At 45.0% G+C, this 10587-nt stretch overlaps 2 protein-coding genes across 5 annotated transcripts in view; one reads left to right on the top strand and one right to left on the bottom strand.

Moving 5' to 3' along the window:
• Positions 1-397: 397 nt before the first annotated feature.
• On the bottom strand, positions 398-4851 carry LOC139588862 (small EDRK-rich factor 1-like). Its single transcript, XM_071424595.1, has 3 exons — positions 4694-4851; positions 1414-1522; positions 398-896 (listed from the first exon to the last, which is right to left on the bottom strand). Exons 1-3 carry the CDS (start codon positions 4698-4700, stop codon positions 824-826), a joined length of 189 nt encoding a protein of 62 aa, XP_071280696.1. The 5' UTR covers positions 4701-4851; the 3' UTR covers positions 398-823.
• A 264-nt stretch (positions 4852-5115) lies between these two features.
• The window catches only part of BDP1 (BDP1 general transcription factor IIIB subunit), a 52934-nt gene continuing 47462 nt past the window's right edge, over positions 5116-10587 (top strand). For all 4 annotated transcript variants that reach the window (XM_071424584.1, XM_071424586.1, XM_071424585.1 and 1 more), the window contains exons 1-2: positions 5116-5461; positions 9620-10172. In XM_071424584.1, the coding sequence (XP_071280685.1) occupies positions 5286-5461; positions 9620-10172 (729 nt within the window). In that variant the 5' untranslated portion in view covers positions 5116-5285. The remainder of the gene's footprint in view (positions 5462-9619; positions 10173-10587) is intronic.

Genomic DNA, 10587 nt, shown 5'->3' with positions numbered 1-10587 from the left:
CAAGGGCTGAATTTTTCCACACTAACTTACAGAACTGAGGCAGGTTGAAGCAGTAATTTCAAATCATTTTAGTGGTGTGACAATTTCAAGATCTGCTTCTATTGGAACTCATAAACATCAAGCCTGTAGCTTATTTAAGTTAGTATCAGGACTTGATTGAGTCACTTTAGTACACCAACAAAGTCTGCAAGTCAAGAGGCATTTTTCCTATAGGGCAGATTTAAACTACATGTAACGGTGCTTATAATATGCATTTCTTATAAACTTTACTCATACTTTATATTACACTTACGTTCTTATACTGCATTTCTCTACGAGATTATCCATTCCATATGTTCTTGGTAACTTCTTGGAAATCAACTGATTATGAAACATAACCATTTCAGATTAGACAGTATTTCATGCAACATTTTATTGTAAAAATATTTTGAGATTTACAGTTCAGACCTCTGCAAGGTTAAGCACATTTTACAAGTATGTTCTCTTCTGAACGTAGCTGTACTTTCAAGAATTCAGGCAACCAAATCTGGTCTAACTGTAGATTCAGAAATTCTGTTACTGGAACCATTAAGTAAAACTAACAAATGCAGCAAAAGCTAGAATAAAGCCATTGCTTAGTACTTTTATTCATAGACATGCAGAAGAGTGTAGTAAGTTTTGAAAGAGCACTGTAGACAACTAGGCCAGAAAATACTCTAACTAATGATAGTTTAACAACTCTGCGCAATAAATGTTTAATCATTTAATGGCTGGACACTTTTATGAATGATCTTCTAGGTCCTTCTGCTTCATTGGTGCACTCTATATTCTCCATAGCAGCAGCTCATTTTGCTCCTGCCTGCAGAGACTTCCTTTCATTAGCTGCTTTTTGCTTTTGCTGCATAATTTCAGAGTCCCTGTGAAGAAAAAACAGCTGGATATCAGATACTGGCTCACAATTTTCTAAGCAGAGTTCCCTCGCTTTAGTAACTCCCACCTGAAAAAGGAAAAAATAATTTCTCAGTAAGCCACAAGCAGAGTGTTTTATTACCCCGTTTTTTTCAGTGCATGCATTACTCCATGAGGCAGACAGTTCACTTGATTAGTAGACCTCATATAATTCTATTGGTTTTAGAAGTAAAAGACAAAATGGATCAAACATCTTAAAGAAAGCATTACACAATCTTTTCCTGTTTGCAGTAGGCAAAAATCTGATCAAAAAAATTAAAAAGCATTATAGGACATAATAAAAATACATCTTCTTAACAGCAGAGACAGCAAAATTTAATCATCAAACTATGCTCTGGCAAGTGATTAGCCAATGAATAAAACACAGTATTTAAATGCTATGTTAGCTAAGACACTGGATTCTTTCTGACCCATCTCCCTCTCATTTTTCAGCCTAAACATTTACTCAACTTTACTAGATCTTACCTCTGTTTCCTCTGAGAAGCAGACAAGCTATCTTCTTTCCTTTTGCCTTTGTGGATCTCCTGAGTTTTCTTCAGGTTCTTTTGGCGAGCAAGTTCACGCTGGTTCCCGCCTGCAAGATAATAAGCAGTTAAACAAGTACTACCACTACACTTTCCCACACAGTGTACCTGTGTAAAAGTCTGTTATAAAGGCAGTACAGTTTGGCACAATGCATAGAGCTGGTATGGTCATACCTGCTGTCTCAGCATCCTCTCTCAGTGTACAACAGGAGAAATTAAAGGCTCATAGTTGTTACTTTTTCAATTCTATACGTCATGTTCAAGAGATTACCAAAATTCTAATATTCCTTACAGAAACAAAATGTAGTTTGCCACAAAAGGCTGAAGGAAAACCATCACACCAATAGGCTGGGCAAAATCATGTCAGTAACTCATCCAAAGACAAGTCATCCACTCTCTAACACATTCCAGCATTCAATATAGCTTACAAATGAATTTTAGACTGAAGTAACAGCACTGAAATTGACTGCACTCAAATACTATTCAAGAGATGACCTCAAGAGGTTTTTTAAATTTGAAATAAAGTGCAGAATGTAAGCCTGGGCCTTAGCAACTGGGTGGCATTACTTCCAACAGAAGTGAGAAGAGTAACATTACCTCTATATGTATAAAAAGACACAAACCCACATCACTATCAGTAGAGAGGACACTTCAGGGAAAAGACAGCTTTCCCCACGACTACCAACAAGATAGGAATGCAATCTCTTTGATCACACAAAGTTCCTGAGGGCACAACATCAAAACTATCTATCTAAATACTCAGGGTCTCCCAGGCAATGGCCAAAGACTGAAAGATCTTCTGCCTTAGCTGGCAATCTCTCCTCAGTATTCTCTTCCTTAGTTCTATTTTGCTCCAACCTGCCAGACCTAGTTCACACTGGCTTGGTACTTCTTGCTCTACTTCTTTTGGACTGACAGATATGCTATGCATAATCATTTGTTCTGTTGAACTAATACGATCTTTTATACTCAAAACCAACAATTCCATCTCTCCCTTATTTCTGTTGTCTCTCTTTTCAGTCTCTCTACATTATTAAGACTGTCTATGCCATCTTTCAGTCTTAAAGCCAGATATCTCAATCTTGAGGTGCCTGTAATTTCTGGTCTACAAAAGCATCTTAGGACTAGGTCACTTTTAAACAACAACCTGCTGGTATGATCCACCACTTTGTACCCACACCATTTCTGAGCAGACAAAGGTACCTGCCATGTCAACAAGTAGACAAGATCAACCCTGCAGAAGCAGGGGTTTGTGCATTCTTCACAACAGCCAACGGACTGCCTGGTAAGAGATGCCAGAAGCTCAAGTGAAAAGAGCCCTGTATGACTGCTGCTTCCCAAGAACCACTCTTGTCTTGGAAGATAACTTTTGTCTGTGACGGGACATAAGTACTACCTTTTGGAAATGCTAAGAGAACTCTACTCATCATCCTCACTAGCATCCTATCCCCAAAGTCCATCTAGAAGAAGGGCAGCTGTTTGTTCAGAGACTGAAGAAAACCAGCTGTCTCTGGCAGTACTAGTGTTGATTAGAACTTGATGACTCATGAGCAGATGACACATTCCAGGCCATAAATGGTTCCTGAGTTTTCTGGTACTCAGGAGGCCAGAACGTTATATGAAGGACCGAGCAGCAATGAAAGAGCTCTTCTACTGTGCTTAAAAAAAAAAAAAAAACCGAAACAAAACAAAAAAACCCACCAAAAACCAGAAGTCTCTTCTTTTATCACGAAGAAAACAGAGAGGAAGTAAAAACGATCTGCTAAAGCCAGAATTACCCTCCACCCCAAACCTCACGTACTTCCTTATGAGCAGTTACTCTCCGCCCTTGAATTCCGGTTCTTCCTTGTTTTCCAAGCAGACACTAAGAACGGGCTTTGCAGTTTTTCCAGAGACACAGTAAGGTTTTAAATTTAGGAACAGAACTCAATTGTATCACTGAAAAGCAGCTGGCACAGCAAAGCAGAGAAGATAGAAAAGCTGAGCAATACAGAATGCACACAAAGCATAGAATACCAAACAACTGTCTGAAGAAAAACTTACTTCTACCATCTGTGCTTCCAAATAAACATTGCCAAGGACTATTTGGTCCCATTACTTCATCTGGGATGCTGAATAAGTGTCCCTACCATCAAGGGAATCACTGGTGTTTTCTACATTCTATAACATCAACCTAAATTTTCCATGAAATTGTTCCAACCGAAGACAATTCAGCTTCCTGAAATTCAAGCATGAACTACCATAAAAAGAGCAGTACACTCCTCCTGCTTATACACCTTTATACATTCCTCCTCAAGCATCCCCATCCTGGCCTGCTTGTGCAGGACATACACTTCATTTCAACCTGCCCTTGTTCTTTCAAATCCAGGAGAAGAAAAATGCCAACAAAAATCCTAAATGCGCTTCTTATTATGTCCTGTGCACAAACTGTTTATGTTCCAGGTCTATAGCTGCACTTCAGCAGCAGTGTCCTCTCATAACTGTGTATTTTCCAGATGAATGTGAAAGCACAGCCTCAAAACTGGGTTTTTACGAGTGAATGTGAAAGCACGAGCTCAATGAAACACAAGGAGTTTCTGAACTGCCAGACATAGCAGGCGGAAGGCACGGGAGCACTCCCAGCAGTCGGGAGCCGGAGCATCCTGGGTCCGGTTCACAGTTCTCCGCCATTTTAGAGCGGGTGTACGAACACTGCTGTTCGCCAGCACTGAACACGGTGACGATTTACAGAGCGCTCCTGCCTTTTCAACAACAGCCTCAACAACCTCAGCTTAAACAGTACAAAATTCAGTGTTCAGCCCTGATATAAAAGTCCTTTACTTTCAGTCTTGGCGGCAACCGGGACTGAAATGAAGTGCGCCTGTTGTTTCAGCCCATCATCACTTTAATTCCTCCCCCCGGTCCCGGCACTACTGATACGCCAGAAGGCGGAGGAGGATGTTTTCGCCTCCAGCTTCAGACGGCGGCAGAACGTGGGAAAAAGCCTCCTCCCCACGCACTCACTACAGGCGAGATTTCGCTGGTGGGACGCCAAGTCTGCAAAGAGTCCGACGCGGCAGCGGCCTCACAGAGCGGCCGACTGCCAGACCCCGGCCCAAGCATCACTCCCAGCCGGACTGCCCTCGGCGTCGCGCCCATGCCTGGAACCGACCAGGAGAGCGGCCCAAATTCCACCGCCCACTTCACTACCCCACAGGCCCCAAGCAGCCCCCGATACTCACGGGTCATGGCGAGACGATGAGGCCGCGCAGCACCGCTACGGCTCACAGTGCTACCGCTAACCAGCTACCCAGAACCACCCTAGCACCGCCGAAACCGTCTGAGGCGCCGCCTTCCGTCGTTGCCCCTTATGACACCTCGCTGGTCGCTAACGTCACGGCGCCGCGCGGATTTGGCCCAATCAGCGGGACGCGTGCCGCTGCCTCCCGCCGCGTGGGCGGGAGCCCTGCGAGGTTGGTGCCGTGCGTCCGTCTGGGCTCGGGCGTAAGGGTTTGGTGTAGCAGCCTGGGCTCGGGGACGAAGCGAGCGCTTGGAGAGTTGCTGAGAGCTGGCTGAACCGGCTGAGGAGCTCCCGGAGCCTTACAGGCGGCCACGGCGCCGTTATTGGTTGCTCCATAGAGGCTCCGCCTCCTTCCGCTCCTCTCCTGGTCGGCGCATACTGATGACGTCGCGGGGCGCGCCGCCGGGGCGGCACGCCGTGAGCCGGCCGGGCTCGCGGCATCAGCGGGCGCACGCCGCCGCGCGCTGCTGACGCCGCCGAGCTCGCGCCTGTCCCGGGAGCGCCCGGCGCGCGCCTCTCCCGGCGCCGCCGCCATGTTCCGGCGGGCCCGTCTCACCGTGCGACCCAATGTGCGGCCTCCGGGCAGGGCTGCCGCCACCGGCACTGGCGGGGTGGACCCGGAGCCGCCGGCACCCCCAGGTTCGGACACCCCGGCGGCGGATGGAGCAGGGACTGCGGCGGAATCGGCAGACGCGCGGCGGGCAGAGAGGTAAGTCCTGCTAAGCTTCCCCTGGCACTGTGTCGGGCCGCCGGCGGCACTGGGCCGCAGATCCCCGGGAGCGGGACGGGGGTGTGCGGGGCAGGAACCCGGCAGATCCCGGGAGGTTGTGGTGGCTCTGCGTAGCGCTGGATGCCGTGGCCCGTCACCGTCTGGTTGTCAGTGCTGTGAAAGGGCGCTGGCTCGTCCTGCAGACCTCGTGGAAGACGCATGCGGTCAGTACCCTGTGACTGAGTGTCCAGGGTTGTCAGACAAGGACTTGGGGGTGTTCGCAGCCTAAGATGACCCCGCGTTTCTTTACTGCCGTTGTGCAGCAGGTCCTGGAATAACATTGCAATTGGCTGCCCAGGGAGGTGGTGGAGTGGTGACTTCCTTGGAGGTGGTTAAGGAAAGATTGGACATGGCATTTAGTGCTGTGGTCTGGTTGACAAGGTGGTGTTGGGTCATAGGTTGGACTCAACGATCTCGAGGTGTTTTCCAGCCCAATTGCTCCTGTGATTCTGTAAGTGAAGACTGCAAAGGAGGGGCCAAGTGTGGTCCGACACTCATTATTTCTGACTCCACAGCAGCCAGAAGCTCTGGTTTGCTGTGTGCAGCAAAAATGCTTTGTGCTCTGTGACTAGATGAGTTTCATTTTGTATTCATTCCTACAGCATTTGCTGTTTTGTGTTCATTTCTTTATGCATTGGCAAGGGAGGACTTTCTCCCTTTTTGCAGGCTTTATTGCCTATTTTTTAAGGTCTTAAAGGGCTTTTTATTGTGATGGAAGCACATGGTAAAGTTGGTCCTCCCTGAGGCCCTCCCTGTTGTAGGTTAAGCCTGGCTGGTTGCTAAACCCCACCCAGTTTATTGCTTGCTTCCCCACACCCCTGCCCCTCCCAGCCTTGTGGGGTGGGCAGAAAATCAAAACGGCAAAAGTGTGAGAAAAGGTGTGTCAAGATAAAGACAGTTCAATAGATCCTGTGCACATAAGCAAAGCAGAATTGGGGATTCATTCAGCACTACCTGCAGGTGCTTTATTGTCTCCAGGAAGGAAGGGATCAATCACTCATAACATGTACTTGGGAAGACAAACTCCATAACTCCAAATGTCCTTTCTTTCTTCTTCCCCTGGCTTTTATTGAGGAGCACAATGCCACATATTGTGGGATAGCCCTTCCATCTTCTGAGATCAGCTGTCCTGGCTGCGTCCCCTCCCAGCTTCTTGCTGATCCCCAGTGGTCAGCCATGGTGCACTGTGAGAAATGACCCTGGTGCTGCACAATCATTGCTCAGCATTAGCTGAAAACAGGGGTGTGCTGTCAGCGCTCTTGTGTCACAAATCTGAAACAGCACCTTGTGAGCTACTGTGAAGGAAGTTGACTCTGTCCTCACCAAAGGTAGTACAGATCACTGTTTCAGGATGTCCTCAGTCTGATAATTGTTCTTCAGAACAACATTCACACTTCTTTTGTACAGTTGGGTTTGAGTCTTTCATAAATACCTTTATTCTTTTAGTTGAAGCTTGCCCCTTATTACAGCATGATGAAACAATGTTAGTGTCTTCTGTTTCAGTGGCTGGAAATTCAGGTATCAGACTAGTTGGCGTGGCATGTCTTTAGGAAACCCATACTGCCTTTTATTCAACTTGTGTCTTACGTCTTTACTTGTTTTGCATTGTACTTCAGGATGTAATTTTTATGTTTCAGCAATCACCTTACTGTTTCCTTTGCTATCTGATTTTTTTTAATGAAGACATTTTTACCATTTTTCACTTAGAGGCTACTGATGCTGTTCCAGCAGATTTGTAAAAGACTTTTGTGTTTGTAATTTAACAGGTGCATCAGTATAATATAATTCTAAGTTTCAAAACTAGATATTGGTATGACTCGAAAAGCTCTCTGATCTGCTCTCATGGCCTAAAAACAGGCCTTTGCCATATAGCCTTCTGACAGGGTAGCCCACCTAGCTGACTAGGGGAAGCCAGTTCATGAAAACTTTCTGGACTTCAGTAGAACTTTCCATACTGGCTCTCACACTATCCTTCCTTCTGGACAAAACATCCAGCACACACCTGGAGGAACACATCATGTGATGTGTGAGCAACTGGCTCATGGGTTGGGTTACAGTGAGTGGGGTGACATCAGACTGGTGACCTGTCACTGGTGGGGTTCCACAGGGCTCCATCTCAGCCCTGAGCTCCTCAACAGCTTCATAAATGACCTGGACACAGATTTCAAAGGTATATTAAGTAAATCTGCACATGATACAAAATGCACATGATACCTGTTGACTCTCTTGAGGACAGGGAGGCCCTGCAGAGAGACCTCAGCAAATTGGAGGGCTGGGCAAACACCAGGCATATGAAGTTCAGACAGGGAAAGTGCCAGATTCTGCGCCTGGGGTGGGGCAACTCTGAGTGTATGGACAGACTGGGGAACAAGGGACTGGAGGAAAATGACCTGAGGGTCCTGGTCAGTGGCAAGTTGAACATAAGTCAGCAGTGTCCTGGCAGCCAGAAGGGCCACCTGTGTCCTGGGGTGCATCAGGCACAGCATCACAGCCAGGCAAGGGAGGAGATTGTCCTGCTCTGCTCTGCACTGGGCGGCCTCACCTTGGGTGCTGGGGACTGTTCAGGGTGCCACAGTATAAGAAAGACATTGAGCTGTTAGAGGGCATCCAAGGGGAGGGCAACAAAGATGGTGAGGCCTTGAGGTGAAGCTGGATGAGGAGTGGTGAGGTCACTTGTTCTGTTCAGCCTGGAGGAGACTGAGGGGAGACCTCATTGCAATCTACAGCTTCTTCATGAGGGGAAGTGGAGGGGCAGACACTTATCTCTTCACTCACAGCTGCTCAAGTCTTTGTCTGTAGCATCAGTCACTTTACATAGTTTTGTTTTCTATATACTGAATAAGTTTTGTTAAATATCAGGGAAATTAAAATTCTGTAAGAGAATTCTAATTTTTTAATATACTTTCTGTTAGATTTTATTTAACTGTTCAGAAATCCAGTGCTGCACTCAGATTAAAAACTCCACATAACATAGGTGGTGTGGAGAAGGTGAATGAAGAATTACTTTCCATTGTCTTTGCTGTACAAAGAACAGTGGATGTTGAGTGGAACTTGCAAGATCTCTCTAAATAGGCACCATGTAAGAAGCCCTCTAAACTCTTTGCCCAAGGATTTTCTGTACTAAAAATGTGTATGAACTCACAGTGTGGGACACATTGATTCAGCCATTTAACAGAGGCTGCTAAATGCAAACACATGATCTGTAGCATTTACCTGAATCATAGAAAGTAGCTGGAGAGAATTTTGAAAAGTTTGACTGTGTGTTTATACTTTTTTATATTTCTTGGAAAACATTTACTTCTGACCACCATTTTTAAAATGTGTAAGTGAACCATGGTTGTCCTTACTTATAGAACCAAGGCATAATTCCAATATAAAATTAAAAAACCACTCTTTATGACTCAGTTATAATTATACTGCAGTCTACTATGAGCAACAGCCATGAAGCTGAACACTGGTGGAGTCAGCAGATTTGGGATGATCATAATGGTTGGCAGTTTTACTTGTACTTTGAAAATTACTTCTGCATAAGTGATAGAAAAAGTACTTACATACTAAGTTTTCCAGGGAAGCTAAGAGCTATTAATGTGTTAAGTGTGAGCAGCAGTTTGACTGCTGAAGTTTTTCTGGAAGTCAGAGTTTACATATCATCTACTTGCAAATGTGTAAGAGGAATGTTCACTTTTGTTGTAATAAGTCATCAAACCACTGTTACATACAGCTTTGTTTTTAATATATCACCTATGTTATGTAAATTTTTTTTTAAAAGTTACGTAATTTTTTAGAAAGCTGTATGGTACTGGTATTTTCAGCTGAAGGGAGAGAGCCTTCCAGAAAAAGAGGTGGGGTGTGAGAATGTGTTACTATTGCAAGCTTGTAGATCAGTGATTAGTATTAGAAAATAATATGCCAGCTCCTAGAGCTGATTTTTTGATGAGGAAGTACCAGCTACATGTTGGTCCTAGCACAGCTTCTTGTGTATAGCTGCTTTCCTGTAGCCTAATGTTTATACTGGTTGGCCCATAAACACATCTTGAAAGTAAGAGCAACAAATCTAACACTGTAAAGAACTTCAGAATACTTTCTTAAATTTTCCAGTGATGACAAGGTGGACAGTACAAGTGGTGCTGGGGAAGCTAGTAAACCTGCAGAAATGCTTACACAGAGAAGAAAACGTATCTCCACCATGCCAAATCTTGTCAAACCCAGAGCTGGACCATCATCTACTCAGCGTTCTGCACCAAAACCTCAGAGGCGAACATCACAAGCTTCTGATGGCAGTTCTTCACTTCAGAAGGATCCCTCCCCATCAGAAAAGAGTAATGTTGAAAGCTCTGTAAAGTCTCCTATGCTTCCTGAGAAGAAAACACCTGTGCCACAAGTGCCACAGTTTTCACCGCTAAAAAAGTCTGCGAACAAAGAGCAAACTGTTGGTGTAGCTGCTCCAAAAAATGATGATAGCTTGCAGAAGAATGTACCCTCTCCTCTCAAGGAGAGACCAACGCAAGAAAGATCACGAGCACAGGAGGAAAAGCTACCTGTGAAACCTTCTCCTGAGAAAGTCAGACGAACATGTTCTGACCGCGAAAGGATCCTCAAAGCTCGGAAATTAAGAGAAATGCTTAAAGAAGAGCTGAAGAAAGAGCGGATGGTAAGGCCTGTGTTGAGCAGTGCTTATCTGTGAAGGGCAAGGCATTCGATTCACCTTGCACACATTATCTCTTTGCAGTAGTGTTTTCTGATGATTGTCAGCTGCTCACTGCTAGTTGTCTGTCACACCTCATAACTTTCTATGTATTTATTCTGTTTATAAGCAGTAGCAGCGTTTGTTGCCTAATAATGCAGAGTTTACAAATAATTGGCTAAGTTTTTCTTTGATTAGACTGCAAGTCTTTTTTTTTGGCATGACACCTGGTTTTATTTTGTAGTCAACATTCCAATTTTGAGAGTTTCACAATACAGCAGTGAAGTGTGCTGCAGGAAGCATGGATTTGGGATATTTTTTCAAACTGATCATTGTCAGAGTTCTGTAATGTTGAATAACTTTTAACTTATTTGTGCCAGGT

The sequence above is a fragment of the Agelaius tricolor genome, unplaced genomic scaffold, assembly GCF_023055355.1.
Source record: "Agelaius tricolor isolate 1412-34295 unplaced genomic scaffold, bAgeTri1.0.p SCAF_4, whole genome shotgun sequence".
In the NCBI taxonomy this organism is placed as follows: Eukaryota; Metazoa; Chordata; class Aves; order Passeriformes; family Icteridae; genus Agelaius; species Agelaius tricolor.
This window is presented reverse-complemented; position numbering and strand designations above follow the sequence as displayed.